The sequence below is a fragment of the Mustela erminea genome, chromosome 8, assembly GCF_009829155.1.
Source record: "Mustela erminea isolate mMusErm1 chromosome 8, mMusErm1.Pri, whole genome shotgun sequence".
Lineage (NCBI taxonomy): Eukaryota > Metazoa > Chordata > Mammalia > Carnivora > Mustelidae > Mustela > Mustela erminea.
The window spans coordinates 64,696,117-64,715,364 of NC_045621.1; the positions used below are offsets into that span (position 1 = coordinate 64,696,117).

A 19,248-nucleotide genomic window follows, 5' to 3' on the forward strand; every position below is an offset into this window, starting at 1 on the left:
ACCTTGAGCATGTTACTTTACTTCTCTGTGCTTTGGTTTCCTGATCCAAAGAATGAGATTCATGTAATCTAATTCATGGGGGTTTTGTGAGCATAAATAAATAATACATACTCTTTGAACAGTGCCTGGCATATAGTAAATGCTCATTTGATTCACCAAATATTAACCCCTCTCTACCCCCAGGTACTTGTAGGATTGTACTTCTCAGCCTTGCCCCCTTTTACGGTTAGATGGGGCCAGGTGACTGGTAGGCTGGGAGCAGAATTGACTTGAGTCACTTTGAGGTATTTAATCAGTAGTGAGACCTTCTAGTGTCTCTTTTCCCCTGTAGTATTGTGATGGGTAACATCTGAGATGGGGGCTGCTGCATCAGCCTGGGTCCCTGAGTGACTGCGGTGAGCAAAGTACCAGCACTCCCCCCACCCCCTGCCCAAGGTAACATGCAGTGTCTAAGAAACAAGCTTTTGTTTTAAACCACTGAGGTTTTAAAGGCTTTGTTTTTGACCTGGAATCTTGTTTATCCTGACTAGTGCAGCTATTGCTAATAATATGGCTAATTATCATTTCCTTGAATGATTTGGGAAATCGTATTTCTAGATCAGCAGTTCTCAAAGTGTAGTCTGTGGACCCATGGAGGTCTGCAAGGTGAAAACTGTTTCCATAATAATACTAAAATGACATTTGCCTTCCTGACTGTGTTGAAAGTATACTCGTAGTCCAGAAGTAAGAGTGGGCAAAGTTGCAGGCAGCATCCCTAAACGGTACTAGTAGCCGTATTCTTCACTGCTACATGCTTAAAAAGAGACAATGTCAGTTAAGAAGTTTTCCAGGAGAAATTGGAAGGGGGGGGGGTGAACCATGAGAGACTATGGACTCTGAAAAACAATCTGAAGGGTTTGAAGTGGCGGGGGGGTGGGAGGTTGGGGTACCAGGTGGTGGGTATTATAGAGGGCATGGATTGCATGGAGCACTGGGTGTGGTGAAAAAATAATGAATACTGTTATGCTGAACATAAATAAAATATAAATTAAAATAAATAAAGAAGGTTCTCGGTGAAGCATTGAAAGTGTTAATTTTATTTACTCTCTATTCGTGAGTATACACTTAAAAATATCTTGTGTGATAAAATGGGAAGTAGGCGTAAAGAACTTTGGCTGCCTGACATTGTCCAATAGTGTCTTGAGAAAAATCACGTGCACTTAGTGCTTTGTGTTGTGAGCTGAATAAGCTCCTCCTTTTCTCCTGTAAATCTCATTTTTACTCAGCAGAATGACTGACAAATTGTGGTTATTCCAACTTGTATATTTGATAGTCATTTTTTTTGAAAATGCACAAAGTAACTTTGCCAAACTGTTTCAAGAAGAAAATTGACGTTATTTGTTGTCAGTGATAAAACTCAAGCTGTCATCAGGGAAATACAAGTAAAAACCACAGTGAGATTCCACTTCACACCAGTCAGAATGCCTGAAATTAACCAGTCAGGAAACAACAGATGTTGGTGAGGATGTGGATAAAGGGGAACCCTCCTACACTGTTGGTGGGAATGCAAGCTGGTGCAGCCACTCTGGAAAACAGTATGTAGGTTCCTCAAAAAGTTGAAAATAGAGCTACCCTATGACCCAGCAATTGCACTACTGGGTATTTACCCTAAAGATACAAATGTAGTGATCCGAAGGGCCACATGCACCCAATAGCCAAACTATGGAAAGAGCCTAGATGTCTATCAACAGATGAATGGATAAAGAAGATGTGGTGTATACACACACTCATGCACACACACACACACACACATAGGAATATTATGCAGACTTCAAATATGTAATCGTGCCATTTGCAACAATGTGGATGGAACTAGACGTATTATGCTAAGCAAAATAAATCCATCAGAGAAAGACAATTATCACATGACCTTACTGATAGGAGGAATTTGAGAAACAAGACAGAATCATAGGGGAAGGGAGGACAAATGAAACAAGAGGAAACCAGAGAGGAAGACAAACCATAAGAGACTCCTAATCCCAGGAAACAAACTGAGGGTTGCTGGAGTGGAGGGGTGGGAGGGACGGGGTGAGTGGGTTATGGACATTGGGGAGGGTATGTGCTATGGTGAGCACTGTGAATTGTGTAAGACAGATGAATCAGAGACCTGTACCCCTGAAACAAATAATATATTATATACATACATATATGTGTATATATGCATATATATACATACATTATATGTTAATGCAAAAAAAAAAAACCCCTCAAGCCTTCAAGCAAAAATTAGATTTTTGGAAGACCCCTGTCCACCAGTGAGATCTTGATAATATCCCAATCCTTAAAGATTTACTTGATGAGTTTGGTAGGGATGTTGATAAAAGTGGTTTTTAAAAATACTAACTCGGTGAACCAGTATTTTCCAGGTGACTAATGCATGATGCTACAAAGTCATACATGAGTAAAATATCCATTCAAAGGTCAAGGCAAACCAAAGGAATTAAATGTAAAAGAATATGAAAAGGGTATTGGTATGGTTTTAGATTCTACATTGTACTTAACCTTTAAGAATATCCCACTTGTCAAATTCGCGTACAATATCAAAGAAAAATATTCATAACTATGTGAAAAGACTGTCAAGATACTTCTCCCTTTTCCAACTGTTTGGTGCTAGATTTTCCTTATATACTTCAACTAGATAGAATAACTTAGGGCAATAATTTGAATGTATCAGCTGTTGAAAAGAATCCAGCTCTCCTGTCTTAAGCCAGACATCAAAGAGATTTGCAATAATCTCTTTGCCACTGCTACTGTCCTCACCATTTTTTTAAAATTTTGGAAAATATGTTATTTTTCAGGAAAATATTTATGTTCATTAACATGTAAGAGATTTTACTTAAATTAATAAATGTTTTTCAAATTTCTCAGTTTTAATGTCTAATGTGACAAAGGCTAAAGAGATATATAGCTCACATCAACAAACACTTTTTGATGTCCTCAGTGATTTTTGAAAATATAAAAGTGTTCTGAGACCAAAACCTCCAAGAACTGCTGGCGTAGATTACTTAAGTATTTTCTAGAGCTAGGACTTCAAGGACCCCAGCTGGTATTAGTGTGTCCTTTCTTAGTTTGAAAAGCTAGGAATGCCTGGGTGTTTTAGTTCATTAAGTGTCTGCCTTCCATTCAGGTCATGATCCCAGGGTCGTGGGATCGAGTCCCGCATCCAGCTCCCTGCTCCACAGAGAGCCTGCTTCTCCCTCTCCCTCTGCCTGCTACTCTCCCTGCTTGTACTCTCTCTCTCTCTGGCAAACGAATAAATAAAATCTTTAAAAAAAAAAAGCTCAAATCATGCCACAGGACACCCAGGATCCCAAGAAGGGTGGAACGCGACCTGGTATTGTCTCTCCATGTCACCTTGGAGCTGCTCCTTGGAGACACAGTTGGGCAGGCCCCTTGATGTCTCCTTCACACTCCTGTGTACCTGTGTCTGACTGGAGTAGCACCACCTTGCCGTCCAAGTTCTGAGGCACATATCCCAGACTCTCAGGCTTTACGCCTGTCCTTTCTCACTGTTGTGTCTTCACATGAGAAGAAGGGAAGAAGAGGCGGCTGATTTTATAAGCTAACCACCTGTGATCAGAACATTGCAACTCACTGCTCTGTGCAGGCTGGAGAGAGAACAATGGGACACTGTCGCCTGGAAAAGGAGTATGCTTTATGGGGCAATTATACAGGTTTTTATTCAAAGGCTGTCTTAACTAGTGGCTTCCTCCGGCACTCAGACTCCCCAGGTGACTTGCCAGGGGAGGGCTCTTAAACCTCTTTCGCTGTCACATCCCAACACCCAGGCACTGGGCAGTCGTGGGGCTTGGCAGTGGTGTGCAGGGGGCGACAGCCAGGAGCCTCTTCTTCCTGTGTGGCACATAGGGCCGCAGTATTTCTGCACTGCAGGGAGACCCACACCCCAGGATCTACGCCATGCTGCTGATCTAGGGTTCTGGGTCTTTAGGTCCAGGGCCTCTGGAGTCCCTCGTTCTCCCAGGAGGTGCCATTGGCACTTGGAAGGTTCCACTTTCATGGGGGAGGTTCAGTCATTCAGCTTCCTCTGAGGAGTTGTTCTCAAGTCATCCTTGATGTCTTGGGAGAACACCCACTGGGGTCTTGGGAAAACACCCACTCCGGTTTATCATAGCTCTAACTCTCTCCCCATCTCCAAAATTCCCTCTGTTTCTACCCACATAAATACCAATAGACCGACTCCCACATCCTTAATTTTGGCCTCCTAAGGAGAGGCGCCCTTTCCACTCACAGCTAACTCTGTATCTTTGCTCTTGGTTCCCTTCTCTTCCTGCCTTTTGGGTATGGACTTTGTTCCATTTGTTAGTCTCTCACTTTTGTGTGTTTTCAGAAGTGTCCTTTCTCTAGGACTCCCTTCCTCACAGTCCTCATTTCTCACATCTGTTTCTGAGCAGCCGTCTGCCACATCGTTAGACATGGGCTGTGGAGTCACATGCAACCCAATACAGGTCTGGCTCTAGCCTGTTCTTTTGTGTGACTTTGGAAGAATTACACTGCATCTCTGTGCCTTGGTTTCATTATAAAATGCAGTTCTAATAGTACTTACTTTAGGTGACTAAATCACAGTGTCAGACAAAGCCTTTGGAGCTTGAGAATTAATGGGCCTTATTGGAAGGTAGATGGGAGTTCACCAGGTAGTCCAAATGGAGTGGGTCTTGGAGAAGAGAAGAGATACACCAGGGTTCCAGCCACAAAACAAACAAACAATAACAACAACTACAACAACAAAAAACCTGCATGGCCAGAGCTTGCATGGGGGCAGGAAGAAGCTTGACAGGTGAATTCTGCTGGCAGAGTTCTGGCTGTTTGTGAAGTAGAGTGGGGAGCTCCAACAGCTAAAGGGACTAGGAGTTATATGACAAGAGATAAGGCCAGTGGGAATAGTAAGCGTTCCTCTGAACCCCTTCTGACAACTGACAGCATCATCCTGACTTGGCTGACCTGAAGAAGACATTTTTCATCTTCATCTAAAGCACAAAATTGAGTCCTTGATTGCCATTGTCATTTTGTGTATCAAGGGCTTTGCAGTAAAGAGGAAGGTGATGACTTTTGAGTCCTGGGATGTTTCCGATTTTACTCGAGCACAGTCTGCCCCCTACTGATCATTCTGGATGTTTTCAACATGAATGGGTTTACTTGATACCATTGCTTTTGTCCTCAGTGATACTGAAAGGGAGAGAGAATAAAGTTTGAAACCTGTGCATCAAGTATATTTAAAATCTCTCAGAAGTGACCCTCCTAGCATTAAAAGCTGTACAAGTTAGTGTGAGTGGGCAAGTATAACTTAAACGGAGCCCAGAAGGTTATATAAAAGGCCTCTAACTCCAAGTACTTGGGATGTGGCAAGAACTACCAGTGATGAAAATTTCTGAAGACCCAAAGTTCAGTGAGAAAAAAACCATATGTATATAATTAAGAAAAATATCTATGTCACTTGAAAGCATGGTGTATTTGGAGAGTGTTCTTTTGACGGGGAAAGGAAAATAAAGTGTGGAGGAGGACTCCAGAGAGTTGCAAATTAATGTTCTGCTCTCTGGCCAGGCACACTGGAAAGGAATTAGTGGCACTATCTTACTATTTTCTGTTGTAGAAATAAAATTTTATTGTATCCTTTCCATAGTAATAAAATCAATTAAAGATTAAATATTAACTAAATAATTCATAGGAGACAAGATTATGAGTTCTTGATCTTGAAATGCTATCATAAATGTTACACAGGAGAAAGATTGGGTAAACACTGCTTATGCGGCGGTTCTTTATTTCACTTTATATATGTTCCCAGAAGCTATAAAGTAATAGTACGTCTAGCAGTAGGGAAAGTAATAATGCCTGCGGACAGACAGCTTTTGTTTTAAAAACTGGTGAAAAAATTTCTTGATTTTCAAATTTTCTTGAAGTTGTAGTTGTAATTTTTCATGAGAATTTTAATAGCTGTCTGCCAAAACTTTTTTTTATAGTTTATCTGAATTTTAAGAGTAATATCTTATTGATTACTTACTAATTATTAAGAGTAATATCTTACTGAACAGCTATGAAAATTAAATCTCTTATAAACCTTTATCTGAAGAAAATTTGATGAAGTTGAACATGACACTATGCAGTTGTCACATCTCTGATAACATGACTTAAGTTTCCCAAAGTATGTCCTTAGATGGGCTCTAAGGTCAGGGCCATCAGACTTTTCTGTGAAGGGCAGGTAGTAAATATCTTAAACTTGCAGATCACACAGTCTCTGTTGCAAGCACTCAACTGTAGGAAGAACACTGCGATAGACATTGACTAAACAAATGAATGTGACAGTGTTCTAATAAAACTTTATTTACAAAAATAAATGGAGAACCAGATTTGGCTTGGGGGTCATATTGTGCCATTCTCTGCTCTAAACTAGAGTGGCCTAGATGTATGTATCTGCTGAATAGTTAGGATGTCAGATTTGAGATCGGCTAGTAGAGGTATTTAAATCATATCAGTACATATATTTCGAACATTTTGATAGTAGCAATAGTAAGTTTGGACGTCTTTTATCAATTTCTTAGCATGCAGCTTGTTTTTAGGATGCTGTCCATATGCGACAGTTCTCTTCCACAAAGACCTCAGTCCGTATATGTTTAGTTCAAAGGTAGAAAAATCTAGTCTGTTGGGGAAAAAGTGTTGAAATAAATGTGACTATAGATTTAGTGTAAATGAAGTTTTATTCATGGATTGAAATTTAGAGAAGGGATAGCTGAATAATATCTGTCAGAACTACTCCATTTTATAATTGAACAAATATTTCTCAAATCAATCACACTTTTTTATCCCTTCCTACATTTTCCTATGAATATTTACCCTAACATACATAGGCTCTCCATGAGAATGACAGTGAATTCAAGTCACAGTTTTTGAAGAGCCTTGTTACTTGAAATATCTTTTTTTTTTTAATGGCACATTTAACCAGTTCTCTTTATAGTACACCAATATTCGAGGCCAGCTAAAAATAAAATAGCCAGGGGTGCCTGGGTGGCTCAGTGGTTTAAGCCGCTGCCTTCGGCTCAGGTCATGATCTCAGGGTCCTGGGATCGAGTCCCGCATCGGGCTCTCTGCTCGGCAGGGAGCCTCCTTCCCTCTCTCTCTCTCTGCCTGCCTCTCCATCTACTGTCAAATAAATAAATAAAATCTTTAAAAAAATAAAAATAAAAAAAATAAAATAGCCAAATAAATTGAGGAAGACTGCAGATACCCAAAAGTTGACATTTTTAAATACCTTCTGTGAACTTTTCACACCATGCATGAGTAAGAGAAAGGTATAATTTTCCTCAAATTACCTAATATGGGGCAAATAAGAATCAACTGATTTCTGTAAATCATCATGAATATACTTTTACTTCAGTTATCATCTCAAGACCTAGGTGGTTTTTCAGTCTCTTGTTTCTTAGCTCTTTAAAAGGCAGAGATAGAGATACATATATATATAGATATATATATGTATATACACACATATGTATATGAATTTATGTGTTTTTATTTTTATTTTTGTATTCATGCTATTAATCAGGACTTAAGCTATAGCCACAGGTTGAGAACCTATTTTTCATATTCCCTCAAAGGAAAATGTACCTGTGGTTTTTCTTGCCATATGTAAGTTGTGTCTGAGATCCTCCTGTCTCCATCTGTGCATTTGGGCTGTGGTGGAGATGAGCCTACATGGCCGCTGTCCCCTGCACATTGCCAGCACATTGCCACTTCTTGCACAACTTGCTTCTCCCCAGCTTTCTGAGTTTTACCCTCAAGTTGCAAAATCCCAAGTGAAGAGATAGGAAGGCAGAGTTATTGATCTCTATGAAAAATAACATGTTATTCTATAAAAAGTCACACAACTTTCTAGGTACCTTGAAGGTTCAAGTAAACTATTTAAAACAAAGTAAAACAAAACAAATAGACCTGAGAGATTTGAACTGTTGTTGTAGTTGCCATACAATGAAATAATTTTTAAATTACAGTGTTGCTGCGTTGCCTGGGTGGCTCAGTCAGTTAAGCACCCAACTCTTGATTTGGCTCGGGTCATATCTCAAGAGTTTTGAGATCAAGCCCTATGTCAGTTTCCGTGCCAAGCGGCGAGCCTGCTTAAGATTCTCTCTCCTCTCCCTTAGCCCCTCCCTCTCTGTTCTCTCTCTCTTTCAAAAAAAAAAAAAATTTTATGGTGTTGTCTGTCCATTCCCTTAGAGAATTTGAAAATTTGTTAAATGGGCAACCTGGTGATAATTAGCTCATTTCTAATCAGGTAATTTTCTATTATAAGTTTATTATATTAATTTTATTTGCTAAATTCAGGAAAGGTAATCCATGTCATTTGCATCTGAGAAGGAAGTCTTTTCTTTGCCTTGTACTTTAGAAATATTTCATATTTTTTTTTAAATCCCACATGTCTTCTCTTTATTTTTTAAGTTTTTTCATTGTGTTATATTAGTCACCATACAGTACACCATTAGTTTTTGATGTAGTGTTCCATGATTCATTGTTTTTGTATAACACCCAGTGCCCCATGCAATCCATGCCCTCCTTAATACCCATCACCAGATTCACCCATCCCCTTGCCCCCCTCCCCTCTAAAACCCTCGGTTTGTTTCCCATAGTGCAGAGTGTCTCATGGTTCGTCTCCCCCACTGATCCCCCCTGCTTCATTTTTCCCTTCCTTCTCCTAATGTCCTCCATGCTATTCCTTACGCTCCTCAAATAAATGAAACCGTATGAGAATTGACTTTCTCTGCTTGACTTATTTCACTCAGCATAATCTTCTCCAATTCCATCCATGTTGATGTAAATGGTGGGTATTCATCCTTTCTGATGCCTGAGTAATATTCCATTATATTATGGACCACATCTTCTTTATCCATTTGTCTGTTGAAGGGCATCTCGGCTCTTTCCACAGTTTGGCTATTGTGGGCATTGCTGCTCTGAACATTGGGGTGCATATGCCCTTTCTTTTTACTACATCTATATCTTTGGCATAAATGCCCAGTAGTGCAATTGCTGAGTCGTAGAGTAGCTCTATTTTTAATTTTTTGAGGAACCTCCACACTGTTTTCCAAAGTGGCTATATCAACTTCCATTCCCACCAACAGTGTAAGAGGGTTCCCCTTTCTCCATAACCTCTCCAACATTTGTTGTTTCTTGCGTTGTCAATTTTTGCCATTCTAACAGGTGTAATGTGGTATCTCAATGTGGTTTTGATTTGAATTTCACTGATGGCTAATGATGATGAACATTTTTCATGCATCTGTTAGCCGTGTGTATGTCTTCTTTGGAGAAGTGCCTGTTTTTGTCTTCTGCCCATTTATTGGCTTGATTATTTGTTTTTTAGGTGTTGAGTTTGAGAAGTTCTTTATAGATCATAGATATCAGCCCTTTATCTACAGTGTCATTTGCAAATATCTTCTCCCATTCTGTGGTTTGCCTCTTTGTTTTGTTGACTGCTTCCTTTGCTGTGCAGAAGTTTTTGACCTTGATGAAGTCACAAAAGTTCATTTTCACTTTTGTTTCCTTTGCCTTTGGAGACGAGTCTTGAAAGAAGTTGATGTGGCTGTTATTCCCCTCTAGAATTTTGATGGATTCCTGTCTCACACTGAGGTCTTTCATCCATTTAAAGTTTATCTTTGTGTATGGTGTAGGAGAATGACTCCTTACTACCCATCTACATCTAAATCAGCTATCACTTAAAATCTTGGTCTTGTTTCTTTTTTCAGAAGGTTCACAAGTGTTTTGCTTTATTTGTTGCTAAGATTATTGCCAAAAGAAACCTTATGAAATTATGAGTACTTTATCCAGTAAATGGAAATTTAGAGAACAAGTTTCTTATCGTTTGCAGTGGGTTTTTTTCCCCCCCTAATGAAAAGTGAGTTAATTTTGCTTTCATAAAAACTTGTACATCATGATGAATTTCTGGTGCCTCCTGGAGACAGAGCATTATTTCCAAGAGTCTTTGCATCCCAATCATTGCAAAGGGAGTTCCATCATACAGAACACAGACTTATGTTTTAATGAGGGTAATCCTTCTGGCCTTTTACCACTAATATTTTATTTTGCGAGAAATTCCCATGGAGAACTGAAGTAAGGATGCCATTTCTCATTCTGACATTTGGCAATGGAGTCCAAGTAGCTGGAATTCTATATGCATCCGGGAATTTCTGTTGTGAAACCTACACAGAACAGACTAAGAGGGTATTCTAGGTTCTCTAAATGCCATTCAATATGTAATAAGAAAAATACAGCATTATCTTAACAGTTTCTGGTATGAAAATTGGATGGCTCTTCCTTGAATCCTTTCATTTCAGACTCATTCTAATTGACTTTGAGTCAAGACTACATCTGATTTCTTTTTTCCATCTCTAATAATTGATATAAGGACAGTCACTGGAATGGGAGCTGAGACCAGGGTCCTTATTAGGCAGCAAACATAGAAGGAGCCCTTGATGGTGACTGTGAAGATGTCCAGAAACAATATGGCAGAACAGCAGAAGGTGGGGGACACCAGTGAAACTGGTGATCAGACTGGTCTGTTTTGAATAAGGTCTTTGGAATCAGTCCTCAGTTTGAGTGCCAAGAAGAAATCACAATATTTCTACCTAATTGCTACCACCAAAAATGCAGGAGAACATTTTCAACCTAGGATGCTAAGATTCCTGCAGCTAAGCCCGTGCCTACCTACACTCCAGTCATTTTCAGCAATAACAAACCTGAGGATGGGAGTTGTTACCCTGCCTTGATAGGGTCCAAGTTGACAATTTATTTAAAAATGTTATTTAGATCAAATTCAGTGCCTACTTAAAGGTATCAAGGTAAGGAGATACAACACATAAAATAATGATTGTATGGCTTTTATTGAAGGTGTTTTTATATATATATATATATATATGTACATGCACACACACACACACACATACATACACACATATTTGTTCTCTTTCTTAGTTTCATAATATGCTTTTCATTTAGCTAATTTATTTGTCTTTAATGATTAGCCTTATTTTTCAATGGCTTCGAGTAGATCACCATTAGGGCCGATGGTGGCATTTAAATTCCAAAGAAGTTCAAGTATACTCTGGAAGAAATAGATTTACAAATAAGAGCAAAGGAGCACGTGGGTGGCTCAGTCAGTTAAGCATCCAACTCTTCATTTTGGCTCAAGTCATGACCTCAGGGTCGTGAGCTCCACACAAGCCTGTGTGTGGAGCTCTGAGCTCAGTGGAGGGTCTGCTTGAGATTCTCTCTCTCCCTCTGCTGCTCTCTCCACTCATGTGTGCATGCTCTCTCTCTCTCTCAAGTAAATAAATAAATTTTTAAAAGTAAATAAGGGTAAGAATATTAGTATATGAGAGACTGTATTTCTAAGCAACAGAAATTCCACATCATAACAAACCATGTCCAGATGGCCAGTAGATGAATCAGTGTCAGAGAAAGATGATCTTTTCACATGGGCTGACCAGCAGCTCCTCATGAAATAAAGGTGGTGCATTTATCATTATTTTTGCCAGTTTCTTTTTCTAATGGCTACGGGTTCAAATTTAGGGCTTGCTTGTGTAGGATTCATCAGAAAAGCCCCATATTAGGGTTCTTATTTTGCGTTCCCAATGAGCATTCCAGGAGAAGGATGCAGAATCCTCAGCCACAGTAGTTGGAGAAGTGGTTCTGTTGGACCTTTGGTGCTGCCCTAAAGATTTTCCTAAAGTAGAGATCCAACTAATACCTTTCTTTGTTTGAAACTCTGAGGCAATTTCTCCCATAGCTTCAAATTCTCTGGTTTATATACAAAACACCCTTTATGATCTGCCCTTAATCCTGGTGTATATCACATTCTTCATAGTCACTGGTCCCCTTTGTGTCTCTGCCACTCTATAGTGAGCTCCCAGAGGGTAGGAAATACATCTTGTTCATTTTAGTATCTCCATTAAGAACTTGGGAAATACTTGTTGAATAACAGAAGAGATGAATGGAAATGTTGCCGTCCTCTAAGATCTAACATGGCTGTGTTTTTCCTTCCCGAAGGACTTTGGCATTATGTTCCTGCATCACCTTGTAGCTATTTTCTTGATTTCCTTTTCGTATGTCAACAATATGGCCCGAGTAGGGACCCTGGTCCTCTGTCTTCACGATTCAGCTGATGCTCTTCTAGAGGTAAATCTTTCCTTTCTTCTTTAAGAGTTCAAAATCTAGTATTCAGGAAATCTTCAAGACCATCAGTTCTTCTATGTTATTGTAGATGGCCCTGGGGGGAAGATAGTATGTGACTGATTTGAAACTGCAAAGTGTTTGTTTGTAAGTTAAATGGGTAAAAGTGAGACTTTAGTCCATACATTTTTATACAAAGAATGTTCATCATCTTAGTATTCTTTAATTGAATAATGAAAACCTTTACTATCTAACACTTAAGAAATGAATGTTTTATAATTGGAAAATCATTACTTGAATAAGTTTTGTTTCTGGTATTGTAAGTTTCACACTGATATATCTGGGAAGTACATATAACTGAATTTAGTGAGTAATAGTAGTTGTACATCCTGATGAAATTAATTAGTCATAGTTTTTATTGCCAATATACGTATTATCCTAGTATGTTTATAGTGAAAATTATATTTGAATTCTAAAGTAAATATAAAAACTGTGTCCTCTGCATGTATAAATATAAGGAGTATTTGAGGAAATATTGGTTGTATTCTGATAAACTTCCTAAAACATCATTTAGGATTATTAGGGTAGCAAAAAAAAAAAAAAAAAAGAAGAAGGAGGAGGAGGAGGAGGAGAAGAAAAATGCTTCTAGCAGATTTCAAAAGATAAAATCCCAAAGAAAATTTTGATGTGGTATTTACTCTTAATTATGGCCCCTATGAAGAGAAAAAGTCTTTTTACTTTATGCTAAGATATGTATGTAACTGGTGAAAGATAAACTTACCAGAGTAGGAATTTCATGTAGAAGTGGGTCTTAGAATCTGTATTCTGAGTTTTTATTCTTGTTGGCCCACACAATTCTGCCCCTTGAAGTATCTACTGTCACTGTGAATATAGAGGCGCTCTCAAATAATGATATATTATTACGGTACAAGCAGAAATTCCACATGATACAATTGAATCTACTATAAAGATGATTAATCAAGATTTGAAATATACACAGCACTTCCTTAAGAACTCTGTTCCTTATAAGGCTATGAAATAGAAAAATAGTCCTAACAGGCTATGTCAGATGATAGTATGGTGTTACAATTTTTAAGTGGTTCTAGCTAAACTCTATTTAACATATTTTTTTAAAGGAGAAATATAGTTTTGTAAGGGCAGTCTCCTGCAAACCAGTTATCATTTGGTTAAATCCTAAGTATACTTGAAAGTGGAGATTTATACAGCAATATGCAGTTTTGAAATCAACCCTGTACTGTCTACCAACTTTAATGCATATGGAAATGGCTGGTTGAATCTTTGTCTATCACTTTTATCCAGAAAGGAAAAACAATCCAGAAATGCAAGCCATGTGGCTTAAAGACAAATATTCTTTATCACAATGATTTTCTTTACATCATACAGTAATGCTTGAGAATATCCAAATAATGTGATATGTCAGCTATCAACTATTTGAAGTGGGATCTATGACCTAGGGATTTTAGAAAAATTACATGTTTGATGCTTTTTTATTGAATACTGTTGAATGAACATAAGAGAAAAATGGTTTACCTAGGCAGAAGGAGGCAGAAGATGCTTTTCTTCTTTCCTACTATAATTCATGGTATCACACCCAAAGTACTCATGAAATTAAAAGTTCACAATTCTGGCTTCTTCTCAGTTAATAAGTATTTTTTTTTTTTTTAAGAATCAATTTCTCTCACCACTCTGTGTTTTACTTAAAGCTACAGAATTTTAGCTTCTATGGATACTGTCAACAGTCCTTTCAAGTTTGACTCAGCTAATTTAACTTTCTGAGAAGTAGAAGATAATATTATAAATTAAACAAGACATCTTCAATTTCTAACCCTATGTGTGGGTGCATGTGAATTCTGTGTGAAAATGTAAAAAGAGGTGATCAAGCAAAATTGTGTTTTCTGTGTCACCTATTGTTACATAGCATCATCTACTTAAAAATGTGTAGATGGTAGGGAAAGGGAGGTAATCTCTTCCCTAATTTATAATATTAAAAGTGGTCACTTATATTACTATCATAAATTATTAGAGTAATTCTCAGAGACACTTGGAACATTAGTGACTTTCATCTAGAAAACGACCCATTAATGGAACTTCAAAAATTATACCTAAATGGATTCATTGAAATAACATGATCTTGACATGTTCTATATTTCTAAATTTATGAGAATAAGCCAAGAAACTGTCTCCCAAGAATATTCCTTATGCCTGTTTAAGGAAAACCTTTCATTCTAAGAAAAGAGAAAACAATGCAGAAAGGCTCCATATATTTTGTATAAAGCTTGTGGCCTTAGTGTTTGGGACTCATTAGACTTTTAAAGGATTTCCTAGCACTTTGTATTTGACCTGTTATGCCGCATTCCTGTGTTGGTGTCTTTGCCTTGCTGATATCCTCTATAATGCAGGAATTTTCTTATTTTTCTGTTTTCCTGAGATCAACCATATAATTGAATTTTTCAGATTGCTGAACGTTTTATTAAATCTGTGACAGTCCGTAGTTTTACTTATAGCTAATGTTGCTTTTCACTGAACTTATGGGTAATTTATAAATACTGACGCATGATGCATGACATTTCAAAGGAGCAGGCAATTTTATGCATCTGGTAAGTTCTATCTTATAGGAGACTCATGCATATTGAAAGAAACTTTTCATTTACCAGTTTAACTACATTAATATATCCCATTCCTTCCTTTCATAGGCTGCCAAAATGGCAAATTATGCCAAGTTTCAGAAAATTTGTGATCTTCTGTTTGTTATGTTTGCCATGGTTTTTATCACCACACGACTGGGTATATTTCCGCTCTGGTGAGTATGCCAATCTTCTTTTCCGGCAGAGCCGCCCCTTCTTTTGCTTTCAAATTTCATTCCAAATATTTAGTGAGCAGTTTAAAGAAAGTGGGGGGAAGGACTCAAGAAATGGCTTTGGTTTCTTCTTCCAGAAATATTGTACCCTTTCCTCATCTTTTCTGCAGGATAGTGAGAGAAGGGTGTGCCTTACAGGAGTTCTGAGACCACAGAAAGCCGTCTGCCATTCTGGGGTGCAGTCTAGAATATGAATCAGAAACTCTTAGCCATGAAAGTTTGCATAAATAAAGGAAACACCGTGTTGCAACCAGTTACATAGCAGGGATCCTCCTGTACCAGGGGTTTACAAAGCCTCGTCCCTAGACGGGTAGCAGCAGCATCACCAAAGAGCTTGTTACCAGGGGAACTTCCTGGTAACAGACCTACTGAATCGCAAACTTTGAATTTGGGTCCCGGCAGTCTGTGTTTTGATAAGCCTTCTGGTGGTTCTGCTCCACATTGAAGTTTGAATACCATGTCCTGTGTAATTCTCTTCCTCAGCTATATTGATAGCTAAAACAGAGGGAAGGTATAACCTGAAACTAACCCCTGAAATTCCCTTTGGCCTTGTAATGTCTGGATGTCTTTTGTTTTGTTGAGTGCTAAAGAAATAACGTGACTGATTTTGGTAGAATTTGACAGTCCTTCTTATAGAAAATAGGTCCAGTGTTCTTAATCTTTTTTTTCTGGAAGGCTCTTACTTGAACTAGAAAAGAAATGAGCCCTCTGTATCGCTTAAAGTCTACCAGTGATGGCAGATTTTTTTCCCCCGATTTTAAGAAATTGATTTGAATGGGAAATTAAAGCAATGGAAATTGGGAAAAGCTGAGAGATGAAGGGAGGCAATAATAACTTTCCCCAGTAGAAGAGTAACCGTGATAAAGTTGGGATTCTTAAATGAATATGTCTATCACTGGAATGCATAAACATATTACTAACACACACACACACACACACACACACACACACACACCCCTTCTGACTGAGACTCTCAGCCCTGTTTTAGACACTTACTATGAAAATCATTTCAAGAAACAACACTGTGTGTTAGCAACAAGAATTTATAAAACCTCAGTACAGTTTTATATGCTTGTAGGTAGGAAACACATGTAATTTTGTGTATAATGTATCTGTAATTTTTCAGGATTGGGTATCTTTCAACATTATTAAAACAGAACTTAGTAGTAAGAATTTAAATAGATATGATGCAAACAAAGCCCAAGACATATTTCTCCAGAGAATAATAGAGTTTTTCTTACCTAGGGTTTCTGAGAACCTGAGTTTTGAAGAAATAAGCATCACTCTCAAGTACTTTGATTTGTGTACTTCCCTTAAAGGGTAGGATTAAAATTAGATGCACCCCCTCTCCCCTCTAGCTAATGTGTAAAAAAGCTCTTTAGGTTTAGACAGCAATGAGTTGCCTGGAACATAGACTGCAGAATATAGAAATTATGCAATGCTACTAATAAGATAACTTGTAGGTATGTCCTGTGATGATGCCAGAGACCAGCCACTTAGAAAAATCCTTATAACCAAATACAAAGGAAGAACTTACATTGCAAATGTTGTAGGACTTCTACTACCATGCCCCTGCATGAGGCCAAGTTTTTTAAGAGGCAACTTGCAGAGAGAAATATTTTATTGTTTGTAATACAATAAATAATTTATATACTTGATCCCATTGTAGTGGTACACGAAATGAATGAAATCCTTTTCAGTATGTTAAGGAAGATGCATTGGTGCCTGGATGTTCTTTGTTTCCAATTCCTAGAGCAGAATGGGTATTGTCGGTGTTTAAAATTATAGTGTGAATAACAATAGCAAGTAGTGTTTTACATGTTTTCCTTAATACTGTGAAATTATTTTTTTTTAATTCCTTTTAGATTAGGAAATCCTAGAATTGGGAGGGACTACAGGATACCGGCTTCAGACTCTCCTCTCAACCCCTCTGCCCCGGATAGGAATTCTGTCATTTTCCCTAGTCCAGGAGTATTGCTTCAGAGGTTAAGAAATCGTTTTCTTTCTTTCTTTCTTTCTTTCTTTCTTTCTTTCTTTCTTTCTTTCTTTCTTTCTTTCTTTCTGGTGCAAAATTTCTGGTGCAAAATTTTGGTTTATTAAAGCATGGGGGCAGGATCAGTGTACAGAAAGAACTGCTGTGAGAAATGATTTCCTAAACAGAAACTTGGGTCTTTGTAATTTATAAACTAAAGGTCCTTAATCTGTTTAGAAACCCCTGAAACAGTATAAAAAACATGTTTGTGTGTGTGTATTTTTTTCCTGTAGGGGAGGGTGCATGGCTTTAGGAGATTCTCAAAGATATCTCTGGCTCCTTCTCCTCCTCCAAAAAGTGGCTTTGGGGAACAGACTAAGTGTACCCTGCCACTTCAAATTGAAAACTCTTAAGAACGTGAAGGTCTCTAACGTATCATCTGTAGGCTTTCTTTTCATCAGAAAGCATCCTTAATCCCTTCAATTATTCCTGCCTGTTGTTTGCTCTCCTTTGTTCCTGAGAATTCCTCTTCATGGTGTTCCAAATGTGGATTGCCTGGTACAAAATATAAGCGAACTATAAACAAGTCTTATTTAGAATGCATTTCTTTTTTTTTTTTTTTTTTTAAGATTTTATTTGCCAGAGAGAGAGAGCACACACAGGGGGAGTTGCAGGCAGAGGGAGAAGCAGACTTCCCACTGAGCAGGGGACCACCACCCCCCGCCCCACCGCCCAGTTCAAGGCTTGATTCCAAGACCCTGGGATCATGACCTGAGCCAGAGGCAGACAACCGACTGAGCCACCCAAGCACCTCTAGAACTGCATTTCTTTAATGCAGCTTGTCATCGCCTTAGCCATAAGCTACTTTGACATTGTACTGTCGGTGATCTGATACACATCTGAGCTCCTGCCAGACTAGATCTCCCTCATCCTAAATTTATCTCATGTTTGTTTCTATTATGATTTATTCATACACTATTATATAGACTGCATGTATTCATAATGTTGTTTTCAAATATTTTAGCCCAGTTAGGGTCTTCTGAACTACATCCTGTGCCATACTTATGCCTCCCTCTTCCTGCTATGTAAGCAGATGCTTTTCATGCTTCTCCCAACTCACTGAAGGGAAAAGTTAACCCAGAGGAACTCCTGATACACTACTGCAGAATCTCTTTGGGTTGGCTTCAGTCTCTCAACCACCAGTCTGTCGTTAGGATTTTACTTGTTACTGTCTCATAACTGCCCTGTCCTCATGCCTGCTTTCTTTCCCCACATCCCCACATTTTTAAAGGTATAATCAAAGAGGTCATCAAAGGCAGAAGCAGGGGGAGAAAAGATTCTGAGGCCCACTGGCATGACTTGATTTTAAGAGACATTTATTGGCTTCTGGGTCTTCATTTCTGGGCACCCACCCCCATCTGATTATCAACAACAGTGAGCTTATCGCCCAAAATTTCCAGTCTTTGCCTTTTCTGTATTGTTTAGGTGTCAGCTTTTACCTTCAATATACCACCCTTTTTAAAATGTATTTAGTGAATATGTATTAGGTACTTACTGTGTCACCAGTAAGGGGCCGGGTCCTGAGAATTCAGTTCAACACAGGTCCTGCCTTGGGACACTTTGCAGTTGAACCCTGATAGGTTTATAATTCTGGTTTATAATTTTCTGGTTTATAATCTGGGGGGTGGCTAGAGATTACAAATTATTTTCTGAACGTTTTCTGGAGGTAAATAAGATGACTGGATCGTCAGTGTTAAATAGCTAAGTGGAGCGTACTAAGGAGCTTTGTCAGCTAAATAAGCATTATCCTACATGGAGGTTGTGTATGTGAAACAATCAGTGGCTACTAGAGGGAAGGTGCTAGAGGTCTATTGGACTTCAGTTCTAACAAGCATTTTATAAACTTCTTTCTCCTTCGAGTACTTGTGCTTCAGGTGAAAGAGGAAACAAAATTATTCTCTATGTCCTCTACTTTGTTTAGTTTTCAGTCCATTCACTTTGGAATCTCCAGCAATATCTTCCAGGTTCCTTCTGCCTATACTTGTGTTCCCACATGAACCACCAGAATTTTTGTAATTTGTGGGTTTAATAACACTTGGCTCATTCTCTACAATGTCTTCAGTCCATGTCTCACCAAGACAGCATCCCCCATGATTAGCCTGTTTTATTTAACTCAGTGTACTTAAAATAATATCAT

At 38.4% G+C, this 19,248-nt stretch overlaps 1 protein-coding gene across 3 annotated transcripts in view; it reads left to right on the top strand.

The window, feature by feature from the left end:
- CERS6 (ceramide synthase 6) overlaps positions 1–19,248 on the top strand; it is a 312,414-nt gene that overhangs the window by 242,261 nt on the left and 50,905 nt on the right. For all 3 annotated transcript variants that reach the window (XR_004288761.1, XM_032355853.1, XM_032355855.1), the window contains exons 7-8: positions 12,079–12,207; positions 14,916–15,022. Coding sequence is in view for 2 of the 3 variants with exons in the window: in XM_032355853.1 (XP_032211744.1) it covers positions 12,079–12,207; positions 14,916–15,022 (236 nt within the window). In the remaining variant the exon portion in view is untranslated. The remainder of the gene's footprint in view (positions 1–12,078; positions 12,208–14,915; positions 15,023–19,248) is intronic.